General features: G+C 36.4%; 1 protein-coding gene across 4 annotated transcripts in view; it reads right to left on the reverse strand.

Annotated features, from left to right (window-relative positions):
• Nucleotides 1-25,086, reverse strand: part of LOC145675782 (protein FAM135A) — an 817,324-nt gene that overhangs the window by 463,459 nt on the left and 328,779 nt on the right. For all 4 annotated transcript variants that reach the window (XM_081746478.1, XM_081746479.1, XM_081746480.1 and 1 more), the window contains exon 4: nt 4,474-4,613. In XM_081746478.1, the coding sequence (XP_081602604.1) occupies nt 4,474-4,613 (140 nt within the window). The remainder of the gene's footprint in view (nt 1-4,473; nt 4,614-25,086) is intronic.

Genomic DNA, 25,086 nt, shown 5'->3' on the forward strand with positions numbered 1-25,086 from the left:
CAATCTGCTTGTTAGACTTAAGTCTGATAACGATTTTTCTTGGTCAGGTTTGAAATACTCAGCAAGAAATATCGTCTCTCTATCACCATACAACATCTTTTCCATATCGACCATGTTAGTTGGCAATGTCGACCCATGTAGAACAGAAACTTCATCTACCACGCCTTTGATAGGGAATCTTGTGAATAAATTATCAATTAAAGCCTGGTAAACTGATGATTTCTTATTTGTTCATAAATTTAATTTTTGTAATTACACATGAAGGTTTGATACCATTACCAAGTTCCCTCCCCCGTCTAGAAAACGAAAGGAAACGAGGTTCCTGGAAAGGGTTCAGAGGTGAATTGGAATTTCCCTCCTTCTTCAACTTCAATTATCACACTGCTGTTTGCCATGTGCCAAATTACGATGAATTTCAATTAAATTATCATAGTATGATCATTTCCTTGTTGAATTATCAATACTTTTCAGTGGAAAAAAGGATGAAATTTTAAAGTTCCAAATCAAAGGAAGTAGACCAACGTAAAGGGAACAAAAAATTAAAATTTTCAATACAATTATGCATACAATCCAAACTTCAAATTTCCGTGTAATTAAGCTTACTGTACAAATTTTATGCCTATTTTTCTCACAACTTTATGGGTTGATTGCCCAGTGCTGTAAGCGCTCCATATAATAAACATGAGCTTCAGCAATTATTATAGGGGAAAGCAATGGATATATGAAGCCAAGCATTGTATTTTTTGTTTCTTTTTTTTCCTTAAATAACATCGATCGTTTTCGATCATTTTTACAAACCAACTCACTACCAATTTTCCATATATAGAAAGTGCCCCCCCCCCCCCACATAAAGGAGAATTTTTAAAATGCTAGGACACACACTGTTTATTTTCAATAAAGAGTTAATACACTGAATTTCATCTCCGTAAGTTTAACGGTTTTCGAGATACTCATTTTTTTTTTCGCAAAAATTTGGATCCTCACCACCTCCTTAGGATGTTATGCATTATAATAAAAGCAATATAACATCCCAATTTGGATTAAGGCCTAACTATATACCAAAAGTAATTTCATTTCACTTTGCAATTTGACCGTGATGATCAGGCACACATAGTTACATTCAATTTTTTTTATATAATAATTTATATATTACAGTGATTCAAAAATGTATTTTTTCCAGTACTTAGCTCTAAAAACTCACAGGTCTCGAAAGCCAAGTAGTAGTGTAAGTCCTATTGCTATTATTACTATTAAAAATATCAATATCCAAAAGTGCCTGAAGTTCTTTTTTCACTTGGTTAGATATATTCACCTCAGGTAAGTAGACAGAAACAAGTGAAAAAGAAAGGGAAATGAAGGTCTTGAAAGTAAAACGGAGACAAATTTACCAGTCCTCAGAAGATCTGTCTACAATGCAGTGAGCAGAGAGGGTCGGTGGATCATAATGAGTCGGTGGGTCGCAGTGGGTCACGGTGGGTCACAGTGGGTCATGGTGGGTGGTGGGTCGCAGTGGGTCACGGTGGGTGGTGGGTCACATGCTGCTGACCCACGACCCACTGACCCACCTAGAAAACTTGACCCACTTGCCCCACTGACCCACTCCATCTCTGCTCCTTTGCTATAATAACTACAATTCCGTTATGTTGATATCCGTGCAAGTTGGTATGAAACACCAGTTTCGCTTATCAGCTCCTCTTAGTTTTGGTGTTACTGACGACAGCTGACTTGAATCATAACTAACAACGGTCGAAAGTATGATAGGAGAAACAAAAGAAAGTAACAAGTAAGAAAAAGAAACAGAAGAGTAGAATGGACGAAAAAAGAGAAAAATAATGCAGTTCTTACATGGAATGAAATTTGACAAATACAGTATTTTTTCTGAACAAAGAGCATAAGAAAATGGAAAGTCAATGAAATTCTTAGCAATGATAAGATGGATTATTGTTGTACGTGGAATGCGAAAAACCAACAAAATTTATTTCGGGAAGGGGGAGTTGAGTCCGATAGCCCCCTAAACACGCCACTGCTGGTAGCATAACGATGACAGGATTTTTGCTACGAGAAATCGTACTATAAATTCTTCCGTGCCAAAATTATGATCATCTCGATACGATCGTACGATTGATAAGGAAGTCGTTCGATAAATATTTCTGAAATATTTTGTAATTCATCTCTTCAGAAAGAATAACATTTCTTCCTTTTTTCTCCTCTCGTTCTCATGACTTTCTGTTTTATTGTGTTACTTGTAAATGCATATCCGGTTAATTCTTTGTGACTTTTATGTACAAGGCTACTACATCACATGTGACAGTGGCAACACGCGTGCTTTTTCTTTCATGAATTTACTTTTTTTTTAAGCTACATTTTGCTATTTTTCATTCTTCTAAGTAGCTACATAGATAGAAGAGAAACATAGATGTAAAATTTTGAGAAAAGAAAAGTTCCGACAAGATTTAAAGCATAGAGCAGGAAGCTGTGTACCAAATCATATAGATTCAGAACAATGCCACCAGAAGTAGACGATGACTTTTACCATTGCGTATAATTTATCATCATATAAGTCACTTGAAATAGGAAGATATGTATGTTTCAGTTGTAGAGGTATTATTTATACGCCTAATCTGAAAATTTTGCTTAAAGCAGAGGCACGGAGCTCACGGAGCCGTTGTCACAAAACTTTCGTCCAGCATATACTCGCCACATCCTATCATATTAACGAAGTATACTAGAATTTACACATGGAACGGATTAATTTTTTTTTTTTAGAGGAAAGCGCCGCCTCCCGTGGCGGATATATATTTAAAAAAAATATACATACCACAATGTAAGAGAGGAATGAAAATAATCTTCTAATTGTATTTCTTTTAAAGGAAAACTACACTGTTAAAGATAATTTCTTAAATTTGAGAAACCGCTTCTTATCTGTGCACCGAGACTATATTTTCTTAGAAATGAGATTTGACAATTCTCATTCATAAGGAAAGTAACAATATATTTTCTCGTTTCGCTTTATACAACCTCATCTACTTTTCTTCATTTCTCATTAATGAGAGTTTCAAACTCCTATTTCTAAGAAAAGATATTCTTGGTGCACAGACAAGAAACGGTTTCTCAGATTTAAGGAAGTATTTTTAACAGTGTGACAACCCACACTGTTTGAACCGATGTTGACTAGCTTGAAAAATCCAAAATGCTAGGAAATGGGAGAACAACTCATTTTGTTCTAAATGTACCTTGGATACGTTGTCTATACAAGAAAATTAACAAGAAAATCATTGACTGGAAAGAGACTGGAGGCAAAATTGATGAAATATATTATATTCTCTTCGGAGATACGGACATAATCGAAATGTGAAGAAAATCAGATCGGTAGAAGTGGCAATATAAAATTATTTGCAAACCTTCACCCAAACAGACAAAGAAAATAATGCCTATATAAGAAAACGAAAAAGTAAGCCATTAAGTCGCTGGAAATAGGGTCAAAATTGATGAAACATATATATTCTCATCCGAGATAAGAACACAAACTAAGCGTAAAGAAATTCAAATCAATGGAAGTGGGAAAACATTATTTGGAAAACTTCAACCAAACAGGCAAAGAAAACTGTCTATATAAGAAAACGAAAAAGTAACTAATTAGCTCGCAAGAGACAGGGTCACAAATGATGAAACACATTACTGCCCATCCGAGATAAGAACACAAATTAAGTGCAAAGAAATTCAAATCAATAGAAGTGGCAAAACATTATTTGGAGAACTTCAACCAAACAGGCAAAGAAAATTCTATATAGGAAAACGAAAAAGTAAATCGATAACTCGCAAAAGACAGGGTCACAATTGATGAGATATATATATAAATTCTCATTGGAGGTAAGAGCACAAACTAAGTGTAAAGAACTTTTAAATCGATAGAAGTGGCAAATAGTTATATGTAAATCTTCACTCAAACAGGCAAAGAAGATAAATTGAAAGAACTTTGTAACAGAAATCTCCTTCCTCGTCTATCCTCAAACTGTGTGTAAAAGCACTTACAATTGGCTAATATCGTATTACCAGCACAAGTGTCCGTTCTTCGCACAGGAAAAATACGGTTTAATTCACAAACATATGATATAAACTTCATAAACGTAGTTTATAATTTTAGCTGTCTGTCCTCTTTGAAATAGAAAAGTTCCGTTTCTTTATTATTTTTGTACACTGAGAATTATTTTCTCTTGAACATAATAGAAAAGTGTCATTACAGGCTTAATATTTAAATATGATTATAACTACATGAAAATTTAAACTTTCCCTTTTTCGGAGGGATTAATGAATGTAATTACATAACATTTCTTAGGCTTAGGGCAGTTCGAATCCCATGAACCCTTGGCTAAGGCACTGAATTATCATACTGGAGTCTCAAAGACACTTACTTATATAAAATACTTAACACAGTACAAGAGTGATGATTACTTAGAATGATAGACTACCTACCTTATGGCTATCGACGAGGATATGTGCTCTAAAAATAACGACGTCATCCAGAAGGACTTCTTCATTACGGTAAAGAATCTGGAACGTCTTACTTACGCCTGCCCCGTTCACTACGCACGCAGGGAACACTAATTCGTTTCCTGCAATGAGAGTAACACAAAACAGAAATTAATTGAAGATGCCTACTTAATATAAAAAGTCAAACACACCATTTTACAAATTAGCATGTATATCATTGTTAGGAGTATATATCAGTATTAGTGTTGCCTATAAGACAAAAAATACCTTCTTAAATTCGACACGAGACAATTCTCGGGCTCGTTTTTAGGGATGGTATCGAGACGAGACGAGACGAGACTTTGCACAGTCTCGGTCTCGTCTCGGTTGATAAATAATGGTCTCGGTCTCGGTCTCGTCTCGAGTAAAAAATCACCGTCTCGGTCTCGGTCTCGTCTCGGTCAACAGATGCTTGTCTCGATCTCGGTCTCGGTCTCGAGTACCAAATCTCGGTCTCGTCTCGAAAGTCTCGAAAGTCTCGAAATAAATACTGTGAAATTAAAATACTGAAAGTATTATTTCTCGTACAGTCTGTCGTTTCCGCTTATTTTTTCCTTTCATTTTGACTTAGAATTATGGTATGGTGAACCTCTTCGTAGCTAATTTGCTAATGCTAATGCTTTCCATGCGCGTATTCCAGGTTCAATGATCAGTGGGTATATCAAGCTCAAACCCTAATAGAACCCATATTTCACTTTCAGCAATAGACTTTGTCTCATGTAGCCTCAGAACTGCGTATACAATTAAACTCTATTAAATTAACTCCAGTACTATACAGTAGTTTATTTCCTTCCTTTGAATCAGAATTGTTCAATACCTCCTAACGGATAACCCAACACATAAGCACGAATGTATTTAATCGTAACGAAATTGAAACTTTACAATTTCTCATTTATTATTCAATACATAGTGCTTTGACTATCATTTTAAAAACAAAATATAACGTTCCTTATCTTAACAAATAGGGTAAATTATTACTACAATATACGCATTTTGTTTGAAATTGATGAAATGCTATATTACCGTTTCACATCTCCCTGTTTAATTGACATTTTATAATACGAACGTCCTGAATCTTGTGGTGGGAGCTACTACACTCATCTTTGCTATGTGAGGTCTCGAGTTGGATCACAAAACAAGTTAGATTCAAAGTCCGATGTTTCGCATAGTTCGCGTCTCATTTTAAGTGCATCTTTTTCTTATACAAGTTCATAAGGTCGTAATGCATTACGTAAGCACATATCCAGTGCCGTAACATAGATTAATCTTATTCCTGAGCTCTCAACGGTGCATGCAATCTTTATTCGAGAAAACTAATCTTACGTTCATTACGTTGTAATTTTATATTGACTAAAAATTACTTGCGAAACATGGACATACATATTATATAAGTATAGGTAATTCGAGTTATCTGTATCTATTTTTCTCACTCGCCAAAACAAGTCATTCTTAACTTTCTAGTTTTCTTTTGTATTAATTTTCGTAGTTTTGCTGCAACATGATGGATTGAATAGTCAAAAATATTTTTTTTTCGCTCTGATTTTCATTAAATTTTGGATCAATTTTTACCCTACCTTATCTAGTAAAAGTTATATATTTAGTCTTAGTTGAGGAATCGATTTTTCGCTTCTGTAAAATTACGAAATTATGACTTGGTTTGGTTTACCTCCGAGGTCCAGATATAATAAAATCATCACCATCATCATAATCAATCATTATCAATCCATTGCTAGATGAAGGTATTTCCAAGTCTTCTCCACAACTATCTAACTTGGGCAATCCTTTTCCAGGTTACTCCTCAGTGGTTTTTGATTTCGTCACACCTTCTTGTATGTGGAGGTTTCCTAGGCTGTTTTTGTCTCGTGGTATCCAGTCTACAATTGTTTTCGTCCGTCGATCATAATTTCTTCTTGCAATACGTCCAGCACACTTTTCAGCTCATATTAAATTATTTCATTAGCACCATCAGTTTTCATTTTTATACATTTGGGCTACAAATAGTTCGAATTTGCTACTTTTGGAGTACAGACACACTACTTTTTAATCTTCAGATCTGGCAACAGACTGAATAATTTAAATCAACACAATGTGAGGACCTAGCACTCTTGATTTCGGTTCGCGTGGTCCCGAGTTCGATTTCCGGAAGGGGTAAAGTTGAACGACTGAAGTGGTTCGAATTCCACTATAATCATTAGCTCCATGTCTCCTTTAGCCGCCCTAGCATAACTGTGGGACGTTAAACTAAAACAAATCAAAACGAAAGTGAACACTGTGTATTACTAACTGTAAGTCCTTGAATAATTGCATATAGCTATATGGTATGGATCGAGTTTGAGTTGGTCGGTGGTCAAACTAAAGCAAGTGAAATGTAATCAGGGTGTAATTAGAACTTTTAATTAAGCACGGTCTTAATCTAAAGCGTACACCAGGCCTAAGGCTTAGGGGGAACAACTAGTGTTACTGAAAATGTATGAGATACATTTAATTTCAGTTACAATTTGCATTTACATGTATTGCTGGAACGAAGACTTAAACATTAACATCATAAGTATGAAAAACGTCGTCTCTTGAAAGCATTCTTGCACCATGAAACAAATTACGAGTAATTTTAAAATATTTTGCAGTTTATCTACGTTATTTGCACATACCGGTATTTAGAATAATATTTAGCAATTTATTTAAGTAGGCAGCACTGCTTAAAATAATGTAACTGCGACTTCTTGTAATTAAAACCACCACAAACTATTGTTGTAATGTTATAGAAGCAAAGGAAAGCAATTATCATAAAAATTTAACACAAATACGTCATTTTAAGCAGTATAACAATCACTACCAATGTGTTTGGTATCTCTGAAACGATTTGAAATAACAATTATTGTAAATGGCGTTATAAGCATTTAACTCTTTTGGAAGCATCTGCATGATGAGACGTGATATGTCAGCGCGTTTTCGAAGTAAAGTCTTTAGAAACATTTAAATTTTCCGATTCTTGTAACTTTGTTCCTTCATTCATTCGAAATATATTATACCATGATCACAGTATTTGACGCTAAGGTACAGTTGATGCGCATTGCACCGTCCATGCCATTTGCGTTATTAGAGATTTCCAAGCTACACTAAATAACGTATGGGCTATTGTGGTTTTGTTAAATAACTAAATAGAAATATGTAATACTTTACATAGCGCAATTTGAGAAAATGCAACTTTATTTTGCTTTAGCAACATTGCTTGTTTATCTAGTGATATTGCAGAGTATCAAGAAGAATTTCCCAACTTCGTACAAAATTTCAGCATTTTAAATATATATATATATATATATATATATATATATATATATATATATATATATATATATATATATATATATATATATATATATCGCAGATCCTAGGGGAGGGCTATAGGGACTATAGCCCCCCTGAACGCTCAGGTATGCACTGGATAAAATGGGCTTCAATCCTACTTTCTTTACACTGGATAAAGCGGCAAACCATGGTTTAGCCCCTCCCTTTATCATATACTGGTCCGTGGCTATACAGTATGACGCGTGTTTCAGAATCTGAGGTGCTTCCACAACAATTTTTATAGAGGGAGTTTGACTACGTGCCTATCATATAAAGTACTCTCCAACTATCTCCATAAAAATTGTTGGATGAGTACCTTAGGATTCTAAAACATTTATTTTTGGATAGAGCACATTCTAGTTCCTAAGTGAAGTCTTGACCCGACTACGGTTGGTCCTATAGTTTTGGAGTTATGAACCTTTAAAATTCATTTTTTCCTGTTTTTGGCAGCCTATAACACGTAAACGATGGGGTTTTCGCCCTATGTTTATTGGAACTTTTTTGTTTGTTTTACTCTCAGGAATCACTCCTCTGCTTTTGTACAACGAATTTAGCGCCATACTATACAATATATATATATATATATATATATATATATATATATATATATATATATATATATATATATATATATACAGTATAACCTCGTTAACACGAACTCGCTTAAGCCGAACACTCGGTTAGGACGAACAAAATTTCGGTCCCGGCATCGCTGTACGTTATCTTATAGGAAGTTTTATCGGTTAACACGAATTTCGGTTAGCACGAATTACGAACTAATTTTTAGTCCCTCGAATCAGTAAAGGTTTTCATTTAACACTAACTTTCAATCCTTTTTTTAAGATCATTTTTCTTATTTCAGATTTCACTCCAGATCAGTTTTTGGCATACACTATTTATACAGACGAAAATTGCCTTGTAAATAAGAGAAAAACCAGAAACAGGTATCTTTCCTCTCTTATGAGGTGTTGATTCTGTTTTCCGTCAAGCGCTGAACATGCAGGTGCTTGGCAGACGAGCTGGCGACAGCTCGAGACAAAACTTCTTCTCTCCCCTGTAACTCCAAACTGGTGACAGCAATCATAAATACCTTTCCGTTACTAGCGGTACTCACCCTGCTAGCGGAGTTATCAATTTTATAACTTGACCTGGATTTTCTGCGTGGAAACTTTTCTTTTTAATCTTCGAAGATGGGATAATAAACTTACTGTAGTGTTTTCACTTTTCAGAGGATGGTACCGAGACTGAAACTAGTCTCGATCTCGATCTTAACTCGAATTTGAGACCGAGAAGTGCTTTTCGAAATCGAGACGAGACCGAAACAATTCTTTGGATGGTATCAAGACAGAGAATAGTCTTGGTCTCGTCTCGAATTTGAAACCGAGACGAGACCGAGGCTACTCAGTCTCGTCTCGATACCATCTCTAGTGTTTTCTATGACATACATAATATACTGTAGTGTGAATGTATGGAGAAAATGTATTCGAATAATAAAATTTGGGACCCCGGTTAACACGAATTCTTTTAACACGAACTCCTGATTTTTCAGTCCGTTGGAATTCGTGTTAACGAGGGTTTACTGTATATATATATATATATATATATATATATATATATATATATATATATATATATATATATATATATATATATCCAGGATGACCCATTTTAATCTTTCCACGGAGATATCTCGAAAACGGTTGAACATAAATGAACCGAACAAAAACTCAAATAGGAAATGCCATGGGGCACACTTAATGGTGTTGTCGCGGCGCCTCCCGGGGCCGCCTTTCATGGGGTACCAGGGCCAAACTTTGAAATTTTAAATGGAAACATGGGGCGAGTGATACCTCGTTCCATAGATCTTTAAAAAGTAAAAAGCGTTGTGGCAAAAGATTTTTCATATCGGTCACCGTATTCAAGATGGCCGCCAAGACATGGTGCCTGTATCTGATAAAACGTCCAGTACCACTAATATGAAAACAGTTGGAGATAAACGAACAGTTAGAAAGTGAAACAGGAAAGGCATGGGACGCGTCGAGTAATGTTCTCGCAGTGCTCCCAGGGCTGCCTTTCAAGGGGGCCAAACTTAGAAATTTTAAACCGAAATATGGGTCAAGTGATACGTCGTTGGATAAATCTTGAAACACTAAACAGTGTTGTAGCAAAAGATTTTTCATATGGTCACCGTTTTCAAAATGGCCGCCAAGATAAAACGTCCAGTACAACTAGACTCCTAATATGAAAATAGTTGGAGATAAATGAACAGAATAAAACTCGTATAGGAAAGCACAGAGGGTATTTATCATTCTACAGCTCGAGTATAATGCAACGGAGAAAAAGATTATTAAAGTATAATTGACATGATGCAAAAGAGGAAATGATAGAAAATTATCTTTCCGATCTCTGTCCGTAAGTAGGTGAAGAAGGGATGAATGGTAAAATCTCAAATGAGAACCTCACTTTTATTTGCAAAAGATATGGTTTGTCTGAAACATTTGTGTGTAAAAATGACTGGTACTATAATGAATAAAAATAAGGTGAAATAAGGTGAAATTCAAGTTTAACAACATTTTACCCGCCTCTTCGCCCCTGATAATTTAACGTATTGCGTGCAAGATTTTTGGGACATATCTGCATCAGTATGTACCGTTTCGTTACTAAGGATCACAACAAAATTACCGTTGAAAGTTATTCGGAATGTAACTGTGGACATCTCAGTGAAACTCATATTCTATCACATGCAAGAAGACATAGAAGGAAAAGAAGCGAACCAATATCATGCAGACGACTGTTGAACAAAACCAACGTTTGTAAACATTGTTCTAAAATTGCATTGTTCAACAAATTGGTTTCGCATTTCAGTTGATTCATTTTTGCATCAAACCATTGCCCGCAATCAAAATGGAAGGTACCATTTAACAAGAATCTTACATACTTTATCCCATTACAGAGACATTTATCTCTTATAAAAACACATTTCAAATAACTTTGTTTCGTAGATACAATTTGCAAAAAACTAAGGCTCTCACTTGCAATTTCACCGATCCTTCCCGCTTCACTCACGTACGGAGTGAGGTTGGAGCGATAATTTTCTAGGAGTTAGATTTCTTCCTTTCCATTATGGCACTATTACTCTAATCATCTTTTCGACTCTTGCAACATTCCAAAGCTATAGAATGATAAATACCCTCTGTGATTTCCTATTCGAATATTTGTTCTAGTGTTTTCACATTAGTGATACTGGACGTTTTAACTGATGCAGATACCATGTATTGGTGGTCATTTTGAAAACGGTGACCCATATGAACAATCTTTTGCAACAGCACTCTTTAGTTTTTAAAGATATATCGAACGAGGTATCACTCACCCCATGTTTCCATTTACAATTTTGAAGTTACGCCCTGGACCCCCATGAAGGGTGACCCTGGGAGTCTTCGCGACAATATCAATCGATGTGCCACATGACATTTTCTATTTGAGTTTTTGTTCAGTTCATTTATGTTCAACCGTTTTCATATTAGTGGTGCACGTTTAACTGTATCTGATAGAGGCAACATGTCTTGACGGCCATTTTGAATACAGTGCCTGATATGAAAGATCTTTTGCCACAATACTTTTTAGTTTTTCAAGATATATCGAACGAGGTACCACTCACACCTTGCTTCCATTTAAAATTAAAGTTGGGCCCCGGGAACCCATACAGGGCGGACCTGGGTGGCACCGCGACCATATATATATATATATATATATATATATATATATATATATATATATATAGAGAGAGAGAGAGAGAGAGAGAGAGAGAGAGAGAGAGAATTGTATTTGCATCAGCAGTGGATTTTGTTTCGGGAGAGGCTTGAGGAACGAGTAAGAAACATTTGCGTTGTACGTGCAATGCAAACAATTATCACAAATTTATTTCAGGAGGGCTTTGAGCCCGATAACCACCCCCTAAATACGCCACTGTACATCAGTCAACCGTTCTCATATTATCTAACACAGCAATGATACAAATTTGGAGTGAAGGCAATTTTAGTATCTATCAATATCAATATTCGAGACGAGACCGAGACTTTCGAGACTGACCTCAGTCTCGTCTCGGTCTCGTCTCGATTTATAGAGGTCTGTCTCGGTCTCGGTCTCGTCTCGGTATTTAAAAGTTCGTCTCGGTCTCGTCTCGGTATATAAAAGTCCGTCTCGGTCTCGGTCTCGGTACTATCCCTACTCGTTTTCGAGGCAAGAATTAAGACAAGACGAGAAATTTCTCGAATCTCACGAGGAACCTTAATCCACTTAAATCTTAGATCTCAAGCATTGTTTTAGTGTTAGATAAGCCACGTACAGCAGTCGACTCCCGGTCCATTGAATCCTTTCATCCGCTCCGCCTGACTCGTTAGTGAAAATGTATTTTCTTACGTAATGTCTTAAACTGAATTGAAACATTTTCCTGAATAACTGATGTTCACCTTGAAACTATCCTCCACGTTGGAACATCCAGTGTACCACCGAATATTGAAAGGCTACTCCAAAACGTAAAGGGTCAAGTTTCCCAATAAAATGGTAAATAAATTTTTCTGCTTTTTCTTACGTTAGTAAGTTACCGTTACCGTTATGATAGATTTTGCGTCGCTGTGGTATTAGAGTACGATAAGCAAGTCTCTCCACTGAATACATAAGGCTTTCCATCCCATTAAGTCGTCTGTGATTTGCCTACTCTTTGGTCCAACTTACAGATGCATGTGTTAGATGATTCATAGCATAAAAATTATAAATTAATAAAGTGATTATACGAACACAATGAAGATAATTTATCAACGTTTAAAGATACGAAAGTCGTTACATAATATACGTACTTTAATAATACATATGGTTTAAATGTTGTTTTATCACACATTTTGGGGACCTCCGGTGGCGCGTAACGATTGTGATAACTTCTAGATGAAATTAAGAAACAGAAACAAGACATATGTTTTATATATAGATTTACTAAACGAGACGAGACAAGAAGTACTTTTCGAAAATCGAGACGAGACGAGAAAAACCTTATTTCTCGTCACGTCTCGTAGACAACATTAATCTAAAGAGGATTTGAGTTCGAGATTTAAAAAAATTGAGCAAGAGTTCTTAAGGTTGCGGGGAACTCATTTAGTAACAAATTCGATGCCTTAAGAAATATCGCATTTCATCGTCATACAAATGAACACTTTATTGACAGCCAAAATGCAATTAAATACTCGGAATGCAGATTTAGATAGCCTTTTTCAAGTTGTAACCCATTCGAATGTTGTGGCAACCTGTAATGGACCTGTTTGTTTTCCATTACAATATAAGATTATCTTTTCTTTTTATGCATCCTTATTGTTTAAATTTGCCGATAGTAAATATATATATATATATATATATATATATATATATATATTACTTATTGTCAGTTTTGTATTTATACCATTATTGACGTTAATTAGATGCATAAGTTAACATCGGGCTATAATGTATCTGCGCTATCCTTGTACTGGCGCTAATGACCGGGAAATTATAGACTTTTTTCTGACAGGATCTAGCTTTCTGTTGTTCTACATTAATTATTGAAAACTTCGACATTGTATAATTTTGAAATTAAATACTATTTTGAATAACTGTTTAAATTCAATTCTTATTAAGTTTGTGAAGTATCTTCCGACACTTATACTCTATTCTACAGGGTGGCCCAAAAGTAGGCTCATTGCATTTTATATAATTTCTTATTGTTATCCATCAGCTAGACTCATTTTCTTTATAATTTGTTGTTAATGTTTTTTTTTTTTTTTACTTACATCTTAAGCTCGGAAGGGCCGAAGTAAATAAACCCATAAATTAGAATGTTATACTTGATCAATACAATGGTGTATATCTACTTTTGGGCCACCCTGTATATAAATATTTGTGTTTATGTAGTGTCTTCTACGAGAGGAGAGAACATGAATATGTCGTACTTGACTCAATAGTCCTGGATCTGTGTGGATTACAATAAAATATCTTAACTAAGTTCATCACGAATAACAAATCAGATGCCTATACATATGCGATAAGGCACCCGTTTAAAGCATTATCGTGTTTGTCATGTCAAGTCATCATTTTTGCTTCCTGTGACTAAATGATCATCCTTCTGCTATTACGGGCCTAAGTGCCAGTTTCCGTTTCCCGGTATGGTTTCATATACAATATATAAATAATGAAATACGACGATTTAAAGGATTGGAATATGATGATGATAAATATAAGTTATTTGCATAGATGTATGATTCATATTTAGAACAGGAAAGCTATTAAGTAACTCAGACATTAATGTGAACAGATGTGGAAACAATGTATTAATGTTTACACTATTATAATCGTACTAGCATAACCGTCTTGACTGTAACCTATGTGATAGGACAACTGTTTGTGTGCTATGTGCTATATACAGTAATAATAATAATAACAGCACATCCGCATTCTACAGCTGCATTTGATTTTATTGTCATCTTATGGAACGCATTGCATATTCCTGATGTGCTATACTCAATTCTTGTTTTCTTTCCTTCTTAAGTTGTCCTATGTTGGCAACATACCAACGGTCGGGAGTCCGATGCATTAATTATTAATGTTAACCGAGAAAATCTCGGTGTATTTCTAGCTGATCCTTTACGTAACGTCTATTTGCCGATGTAGGTGGAAAGTAGAGAGGTTAACACAGAGTTGATTTCGCCACATTTCCCTTTTTCCTTTAATATTACTATTAAATACTGAGTAACTTTATTTTTCATGCTAGGAGTTAGATAATCCGACTTTGGACGCTTACAAGCTCAGCTCAACGTGACATGATAAAACAAACCTTACTACAACTTTCATTGTGGAATTACCTGCGCTGTACCAGAACGGCAACACAGGGAGCACCAAGACGTATACCGCCTTATGCAGAGTCGTTCTGACGGGTGATTAGTGCCATACTAGAGAGTTCGACTAACATATGTTTCCTGTAGTAGTCAGACGCTAATCATACGTCAAAATGACTCTTCGTAAGGCCCATTGTCTTTTGAAGTTTTGTTTTCTTTTTCTTCTTCATTTGGCATTTTCCTCACTTGATTATGTCCTTCTTTATATCCATTTGACCCATTGTTCTTTTCCTCTTTTCCGTCATTTCTTGTTTCTGGGTTGCTTTATTTTCTTTTCCCTCGGAATCATTGTCTTCTTCACTGTCTCTTAGTAAATGTAAACTTTTATAGTGGAATCCCAACGGTTTCACTTCCACGTAAGTGCACTTTCACCCGATTCCACTTCATCAGGACGTTTTCATTTCAGTTGCTTGCTTGATGTTTATGTCTTGTTCGCTTTGTTTTGACACATCGTTATCACCCGATTCTTTAGAATCTTTCTACTTTTTAAATTATTCCTTTCTATGTTCAGGGGCGTCTTCTTCCAATTGAGCTTCATTATTTCTTTCAGATTCTTCCACAACATTTACTTCCACAAGTTCATCGGCATCACCAACATTTGAGACAATCCTCGCTGTGCTATCCTTATCATTCTCAACCGTTTGTGTTTCATCCAAAGTACTGGCTTCGTATGGTTCATCATTATCACTCTCCTTTACAGCAGCATATACAGTTTCAAACTTCGATGTGCTTGCATTTTTCTGTGACTCGTTTACTTTATCTACTTCTTGTTCATCTTTATTTTCTATTTGTGTTTCGTCAGTACTTTGTATCTTTGATCCACCAGCACACTTCACCTGTGACTTGTCAACTGTCTATCTTTGATTCGTCATCAACATCTTCATCTTTAGAATCTTCATCCAATTGCAGTTCTTCAGATTCATCTACATTATTTCCCATCAAAGCATCAGCTTGTCTGGACATAATTTTCTCAACAATCGTGTCAAACCATTAGTGTTGCTCCACATCGTTGTCCCACTACTGCTGACAGGACAACTTCGTGTCATAGTGCAACTGGTAACCATTGTGATTTTATAACTGGAACACGTCGCTGAACTAGTAACTGTTGGCACTTGTACAGATTAATCTTCTTGGATGTTATTGTTTTGCTTATATCAGGGATAAAAGTGACGGGGAACGCGGGAGAATGCCGTATCTCCACTTCCAAAAAGTTTCTATGGCGTCCTTCCACTTCCTAAAAAAGTACAATGGGCTTAGATAGACATCGGGGACGGCGTAATATCATCCGTTCCCCTACCTTTTTAAAACCACTTTTACCCCTGGCCTAGATTTCGTTTTACTGAACCCATTCTTCAACCCGAGTCTAAAATTTATTTATTTGCCATCAACACAACAGGCACAAGCCCAATTATAGTGTTGGTGTATTACATAATACATTTACAACAGTTTTCTTAAACATAGAGTTCATGTCTTGCTTCATCTCCTGAAAAGGTGCATTAAATTCAAAATTCAGGTGACTAAAACCTTATATCACCATTAGCATAATATGTTCCAATCGGATTGGTTTCGTCTGCAATTTAATTATAAGATTCATCTTACTATCATAACTTTTCTATATTTGCAGGTTTTTCAGGATCTCTTGACTGGTTTTCGGTCAATTTCTCCATCGAAATTCTCAGCTCCATATCAACTATCACAGACACTGTTTCCTTTCCGTTCTTTCCCTAACATCTTCTTCCGGTACTTTCAGCTATGCATTTATCACATAATCATTTCTACTTTTTTCTACTCTTTCCCTCATAATTTTTCGTCAGAAACCGCCACACACTTAAAAGGTGTCCACAAGTAACAACGGTTACACGCCGTTCACGGGACGGGTTCAATACTTCCGTTTCATCGAAGACAATGACTACATTTTACAATGCTTTGCTCACATTTACGGTTCGATACTTTCAAGCACTTTCGTGGTATCACTTTTAAACAATATTTTATTGGACCCGTCGGCTTCCAATATTCACTTTCACTGATGTCCACATAATGTCTATGCTTATATTGTTGAGTTCCTAAGAATTTCTTCTCTCCAGCTTACAGATTTTAACTCCTTGATTCAGTTAGACGTTGATATGTTCCCATAATCATAATCTTAACTTTTGGGTCAAGCCATATTGAACTAGCCCCTTTTACCTCACCATGGCGACAAGCGAATCTCCTACGATGTCTGCAGTCCGCCGCGATGCGACGTCCGTATACTATAATGGATGGGAAATGATTGCACAACAAGTTATTGTTTATTTCGTGACACTTTGCATAATCGACGTCAAGTAGCAGAGTAGACGCGAGGTGACATTGAATAAAATCAGTTCATTGTTCACCCTTAAAATGGTGAGAAAAGATGTAATAGCTTTAGCAATAACGCACTGCAAGTTTGTTGAATCCAAGAATTGTTACGTACGAGCCAGAAGAACCCTCCCTTACAGAAGTCACGGAAACATCGAGACGTTCTTTCTCCGAAATAAATTTGGATTTCCGTTTACATACACAGAACACTGTTCAAAATACGTATATCAGAAAAACAGAAAACAATAGTCTGCACTAAAGTACTATTAATAAAAATAGTAGATAAAACCGTTACAGTTGCAATAATAATTGATTTTCCTTTATAACAACAACGGGTCCGTATCCAGGGGGTCTAGGGGGGCGGACCCCCTAAATTTTGGCTGCCCCCTAAAATTTTCACGGTAGACTGGCAAATGAACTATAATATGGTTGCATCGGCTCCCCTAGCTTCAGCCGCCCCTCCTACATTTTTGGGCTGGCTACAGGCCTGAACAACAACAATACTAATATTTGTTTCTCTTTTATTTCAGTTACGCATTGACGCCATCTACTCACCAGGATTGCAGAAGAAAGACCTTATCATCAGAATATCAACAAGTAAGCAATTCCATTTGTTTTCTTTTAGGTGTAAGGTTAGGTAAAGTTCTTCTTAGTTATAAACAGAAAATGTCCCACTAGTCTGTATGGCATTAACGTTTATATAATCATACTCAGAATACATATAAGTCCATTTTCTTGAGCGTGAATGTTTCTAGTATAGCATTAATTATTGCTTATTAGCATTGTTTTTTTTAATATATTGCTTTATATTTATTATTTATTTAATCTTTTATTTTATATAATAATTATGTACGTAGTTTACTTTTATCTATTTATTTTTCTTAATAATTTTATTCAATACTTCTTGTAATATTATTTATAATTCATGCAATTTCCTTCTTATAGATTAAGTGTAAGCATTGGCGCAAATCTGTCTTCAACATGGGGGGAGGGCAACGAGTAAGAGCGTTCCCATATTTTTTTAAAGCGATGTTCAAAATTATTATGATATTGAAAAACAATGTCGTAGAGGATCAGGGGAGCAGCTGTCTTCAATATTGGGAGGCGGGCAGATTTGAGACTTATTCTGGGGGTGGGGTGGAGGGGTGGGGTAGAGATGAGACCCATATTACGGTAGACGAAACTGATATCTGAGGTGAACCTATTGTATAGTATTACAGAGCAAGGGACACCAATTTCATCTCACTTTCATTTGTGGCAGCCAGACACAAATCATCACATTTCTCTACCCAAACAAAAAAAAACACATTTCAAATTGGAGGGACAGTCCCCCTCAGTTCCAAGATTGGAGAGACATGTCCCTCTCAACCACCCGAGATTTGCGCCGGTGCGTGTAAGTATACTAAAATTAACTTCTGTTATGTTTTTTCAGAATCAAAGTATATGCATTCTTCTTGTAATGTACTTCTAAATAAATATATACTTTTTAAAATTAAAGCTTTACCGGTATATTATATTTTCAAATTATTTCAATCTTCATTAACAAAGACAAAATTTTTCTTCCGTATATTTCAACCAATATTTTTTCTTCGTTACATATAAAAAATGGCATAAATTGTAAGTAAATTTTCTCCAATTGTTTTCAAAATGCTAACAAAACTATTAACCAACTAGAATAATAAACTGATTGGGTCATTGAAGCAATTAATTAAAATTAAAATTATGAATCTTTTGGAATATCAGCTTGAAATAAACTCTTTGTAACAAAGTGTTATGCGCTTCATTACAAATTAAGTGTGAAGAATCTTGTCCTTCTCCTTCCTAAACACAACCCTCAATGACGCCACTGCTTTCCACGTCTTATACCAGATGTCTTCGGCCATCAAACAAACAGCAACGAGCAAACCCTTTCAGTGACAATATTGTACTATTACGCATTATTATACACACATATTACAAGTTATTGCTAGTTGTTGATTGCTAAGAGATCTCAAAACATTTCCTAAACCAGGATTCTACAAGTTTAACACTCATAGTTTTAGGTAAATAAATCTGGAGTGGTAAGTACCCGTAACAAGTACCACACAGTATTTCCCAAATGTTTAAGCATAGCAAATTGGTACACACAAAATCAGTTCACCGTGAAATATTTTTATTTTCTCTCCGGCATTTGCTCAACATAATTGTGTACAACCCATGAGGCTTCTAACACCTGTATTGAATGGAACACAATTTACTCTCTCGCCCCACTCTCTATATATTTGTGTGTGTGTGTGTGTGTGTGTGTGTGTGTGAATCTAACTAATACATACAACAACACCACCGAACTCAATAATGACTACAACAATGAGTTCCTGGTAATGAATCTAGCAAGGACAACAGACATTTAATTTGCTGTGACGGTTTTAGTGATACACAATCAAAGTTCTCCCTCTCCTTCTGAGCCATTCTCTTCCCATACTTGTCTGCGATGTCCAGTATCACATTTTTTTAAATGTATATCTCGTTTTTGGCTATATCTAAACTAACGATCGATCGTTGTAATTAGTGTACTAGCTAAAGGCACCCTGTAAAATAGCAATCTATAACACTTCCATGCACAGGAGTAAACAAACCATAATACCCTGCCTACCTTCTGCTTGTATGTACCTAAAATATATATAGGTACATACAGACCTCGTATCTGTTTCTGTACTTATTGTTTGTGTGTATATCTCAAGCTGAATTGTCTCCAAGAATAGTTACGAGGTCTTCTGTTATTATAAAGATCTTACTAATGAAAAAATATAAAATATTTACGAAGCAGGAGATGTATAAGAGAGAAGATAAATAAAATGAACAAACGTAAACTGCATATGAACAGAATTTGGGACACGGACGACGTACGGATGGACAATTCTGGAATTTTTACGTTCCGGAATGTGAAAAGTAAAATCGAAAATATTCCGGAACTCGGAAAAATCAGAATTCCGGAAAAAATTTGGAATTTGGAAAAATCCGGATTTCGGAAAAATTCAAGATTTCGGAAAAATATCCGTAAATTTTCCTATTTTTCGATTTTTCAAAATTCAGGAATTTTTCCAACATCGGAATTTTTCCGAAATCCGGAAGGTGAACCCAGATAATTTTGGCCATCCTTAGCACAGTGGAACAGCGGTTATGTCTTGTATGGGGGATTCTTGGTTCAATCCCCGCCCAAGTGAGTTTGTGGTATTCACCAATGTATTTGTCGGTTAAATCAAGGTTCTCTCGTTTCCTCTCACATTATCATTCCACCAGTTCTTTTATAATAATTCGCTTTTAATCAGGTGGGTAATTTAAAGGGTCAGGAGGCAATCTGCCCCAGTTGGAGACACATTTTAGTACTATACTTTTTTTTAAAAAAAAAAGAAAAACTGGAACCACTTATATCGGAGGAGAGTTTTTCCCTCTCCGCAAGTAAAATCTGAAATAGCTTTTCTGCTTTGAATAATTATAGTTTCTTTTAACCAACAGAGCATAGGCTCTACTCGTGGAACGTAAAACCGTGAGATTTAATTTTTTATGAATTGAATATGACGTGGCGTCTGTAAGTAATTATTACAACTATAGTTTGTGGGTTATTTAACAATCCCGGGATTTATGTATTTCATCATCCTATTCAATGGCCATTACGATGGTCATGACCAACTACCTCAACTTGCAGATAGTTGATTTATCAAAATGAAATTTTAAAAGGAAAAACACACACAACACATGTGTATGTCTTTTAGGCGCCCTCCCAGCCACGCACCCGGGGCATGTACCTCGCTTGCTTTCCTAGTTGCAATCCTGTCGATAATTAGTATTAAAATTGTTAAATTTTTCTAATAGAAGTTACTTTTCACCTATATCTCACTTCTAGTCATTACTCGACTTCACTATATTAAAAATACTACACAGAGATAGAGTTTTCAACTCGATTCATGAATTTAAAGCCTGACGACCGCCCGGAGCCTACCTGCGTTAAATCAACGTTCAATTGGCGCAAAATTTCAGAAATGTGATTTAAGTGTCTCTGTCTTCTTCCTTCCTGAAGTGACAAATTTCGTTGTGGTGCAAAAGTCAGCTACAAGGGTATTTCCGAAAATGTCAGGCCTGACATTGAAATATTGCGTCATTGGTAATAATAAACCGTCTATGACATATAGTGCCACCTGTGGAAGAACTAATGCACCAGTTTTAACTGTCTATAGATACGTTAGTTCGTCGGAGGGAGTCATTAGAATCAATTGCTGTGCGCTGAGATCGGATACTGCATGATAACGCTCCGATTCACACGTCTGTGTTGCTGCAAACGATGCAGCAAAAGGCTGTGGACTCATGGAAATTCAGCATTCGCTCTACATTCGACTTGGTACTCTAGACTTGGTGACAATAGCCGTATGGATTGAAGCATTATTACGTATTATATATTATATTGAACATCGTATATACGAGGGCTGTCTAAAAAGTATCCGACCTTTGGCCAGAAAAATAGTTGCGAATACCTGACAGATTTGGGACCCTAATCCCCTTGTGCTTCCACACACTTAGCCCACCGATCCTTCCACTGCTGGAAACACCGCTGGAAGTCTTCTTTAGGAATGTTGTTCAGCTCCGTCGTCGTGTTCCGCATTATGTCTTCTCTACTCTCAAAACGGGATCCCTTCAGAGGCGTCTTCAATTTTGGAAACAATCAGAAGTCACAAGGAGCCAGGTCTGGAGAGTAGGGAGGTTGGCGAACGGTTGTAATTCCATGTTTGGCTAAGAACGTGTGGATCAATTGGGATGAATGTGCTGGGGCGTTGTCATGATGGACGTGCCAGTTCTTCGCTGTCCACATGTCTGGTCTTTTGCGCTGGACTGCGTCACGGAGTCGCCTGAGAACATCTTGATAGTACTCCTTTGTCACTGTTTGTCCTTCCGGTGCGTACTCGTGATGCACAATTCCACGGGCATCGAAGAAAACAGTCAGCAACACCTTGATTTTGCTTCGCACCTGCCGCGCTTTCTTCGGCCTTGGAGAATCGGGATGCTTCCATTGAGACGATTGTTGTTTTGTTTTTGGGTCGTACCCGTACACCCATGACTCATCTCCAGTTATCACGGAATTCAGATACCCAGGATCAGTGTTGGTGGTGTCCAGAAGGTCCTGTGCAACGTCAAAACGGGTGTCTTTTTGTTCCTGAGACAACAACTTGGGTACAAATTTAGCAGCCACTCGTTTCATGTTCAAATCGTCACGCAAAATTGCATGTGCAGAATCTTTACTCACTCCAACATCTTCTGCAATCTCCCGCACTGTCAAACGGCGATCTGCCATCACCAAATTTCGCACCCGCTCAACAACAGCTGCATTCCGAGCAGTTTGAGGCCTGCCGCTACGCTGCTCACTCTCGACTGATGTGCGGCCATCTTTGAATCGGTTGAACCATTGTTTAATTTGTGTTACACCCATCGCATCTTCTCCAAACACCTGCTGAATTTTACGAATTGTTTGGCTTTGAGAATCACCCAGCCTTTGACAGAATTTCATGCAGTATCTTTGCTCAATTCGTTCAGTCATCTTGCGAGAAACACTAAATCCGACGAACACTACCAATAGCACCTCACTTCGCGACCACCAGCTCACGACTGGCACACGCGAACGCGGTGAAAAAATTCAAGCATGCGCATTAAGGTTCCTCCTTCCACCGTGCACGGTGGTGCCACCTGAGAATCACTACTTTGCGTGGAAAAAATTAAGGTCGGATACTTTTTAGACAGGCCTCGTATTCTACTTACGACAAAGTGGAAACTTCCAAATATCTAGGATCAATATTAACAGACCAAATCATATCAACGTAATAAATTAATTATTGACTAAAACCAGGAAATTCATGTTATTATTCAGTTCAGAAATCTTTTGTTATCGCGAGTTCTGTCGAGGAATTTGAAGTTAAAAACATATAAAACGTTAGTCACATCTGTTGTGCTATATCCTATTTCTGTATGTATGGTCGCTTACTCTAAGGAAAGAACGTAGACTGGAAGTATTTGAGAACAAGATCCTGAGACGAATATTCGAACCCAAGAGGAACAGGAATGAGGAATGGTGGAAACTTCATAACGAGGAACTGCATAATTTACCGTTTACCAAACATTGTTAGGATTAAACTTTGGTCATGTAGTCAGAATGGAAGAAAATAGGAACGCTTTAAAAGTTTTTGCTAGAAATGCAATCGGAAAACGTCCATTAGGAAGACCTAGGTGCAGACAGGAGGTAATATTAAGATGGATCTCACAGAAACAGGAATACAAAATAGAAACTCGGTCCAGTTGGCTAAGGACAGAAGTGAATGGAGAGATCTTATGAACGCACATTGAACCTCCGGGTTCCATAGGCCACAGAGTTAGTTAGTTAGTTAGCATCCTTAATTAAATTCATAACATTCTTTTATTTTAAAGATTTAGAAAATAGAAATAGGGTACACAAAACGTTATGAGTTAAATTTAAAAAATTAAAAAAAAATCTTTTCGAACTCCTAAAACCAATTAGTACTTCAAAAGTTAGTACTTCTATCTTAATATAACTTTCAATTTCTTTTCACAATATATAGACAGAATACTACTTTTGTAAACATCTCCGGATATTTACTTTCTTTTTCCTAATTAGAGTTTACCTTGTTCTAAAAGTCTTTTAAGTGCACAAGTCATTCAGATTGTTCTGAAACTTTGCTTAACATTATATAATAGAACTTTGAATAAAGTGTTTAACTGTGATCAATTCGCATATTGTTTACGTATTCCTGGAAATATGTAATTACCTCTGCTCTTTCACTTTCTTTACCTACGCTCTATAATTATATTGACTTTTTTTCTTGAAAAGAAGTCTTCCATTTTGTTTCAACGAAAATAAAAAGATTTCTTAATAAATTTGTCCTGAAGTAAACAATGCAATGATGACTGCTAATGTTCATGAACTAATTATTATATTCGTTAAATCATTCTTCCTGATAAATTATACGACATTATTAGCGTATTAAAAAAATAAAATTAAAAAATAATAAACGTGCTTTCTTTGTTTAAAAAAACTTTTAACAAAAGTAAAAATTCGTACTAGAAATTAGAAAGGGTAATTCTGTTTCCAAGTGGTACAATAAGTGACCATATACGAGTAGTGATATATTATGCCAGCATTATTGACCAAATATTGCAGGAATTCCGTATCATTGAAAGAAACAGAAGCTGAGAAACGAAACACTTGCAAAGCACTATAGAATGATGGCATGAAATGTCAGTAGCATGAATACAGAGAATTTGGAGCAATTCTGTAAGGTATTGCAAATCTGTATGACCTCGGGTACCAATGCATGCTGCGCAAGTTTGCCATGTTGGGCAGGAGACAGTTTATGAATTCCAGTGGTATGTTGTCCCATTTTTCCTTGACGGCATTTTCAGGTCCTGAAGAATCAAAGGTGATGGATTCCACTCGGCAACCAGTCTTCCAAGAGCATTCCAGGCTTGCTCGATGAGATTCATACTGAAGGAAAACGGTGACCAGTCAATGCGGTAAATATTCTCACACTCCAGAGTCTGTTCAAATTGGTCGGTTCTGTGTGGACGTGCATTGTCGTCCATGAACACAAAGTTTGCACCCACTATATCATGGAAAAGACGTATACATCCTGTCAGAATTTCGTGATAATACCGTTCTTTGATTAGTGAGCCGGCTGCGAAGATCTGCAGTGGTGTTTGTCCATTTTTCTTTATTCCCACCCATACCACAACTAGGATGAAGAGAACTGAATCAATCTCGTTTTCATATGAGCCATGGTTCTGTATGTCCAGTGATTTTGGGCATCAGTTGGTGTGACAAGAACGAAGAACACGTTTCCATTCACCAAAAATTCGTGAATGTTACAGGTATGGTGGTCCTTGTGTTACGGATAGAGGAACATAACGAAAAATGGCTGAA

This window comes from Thermobia domestica, chromosome 18, assembly GCF_964235325.1.
Source record: "Thermobia domestica chromosome 18, izTheDome1.hap1.1, whole genome shotgun sequence".
NCBI lineage: Eukaryota > Metazoa > Arthropoda > Insecta > Zygentoma > Lepismatidae > Thermobia > Thermobia domestica.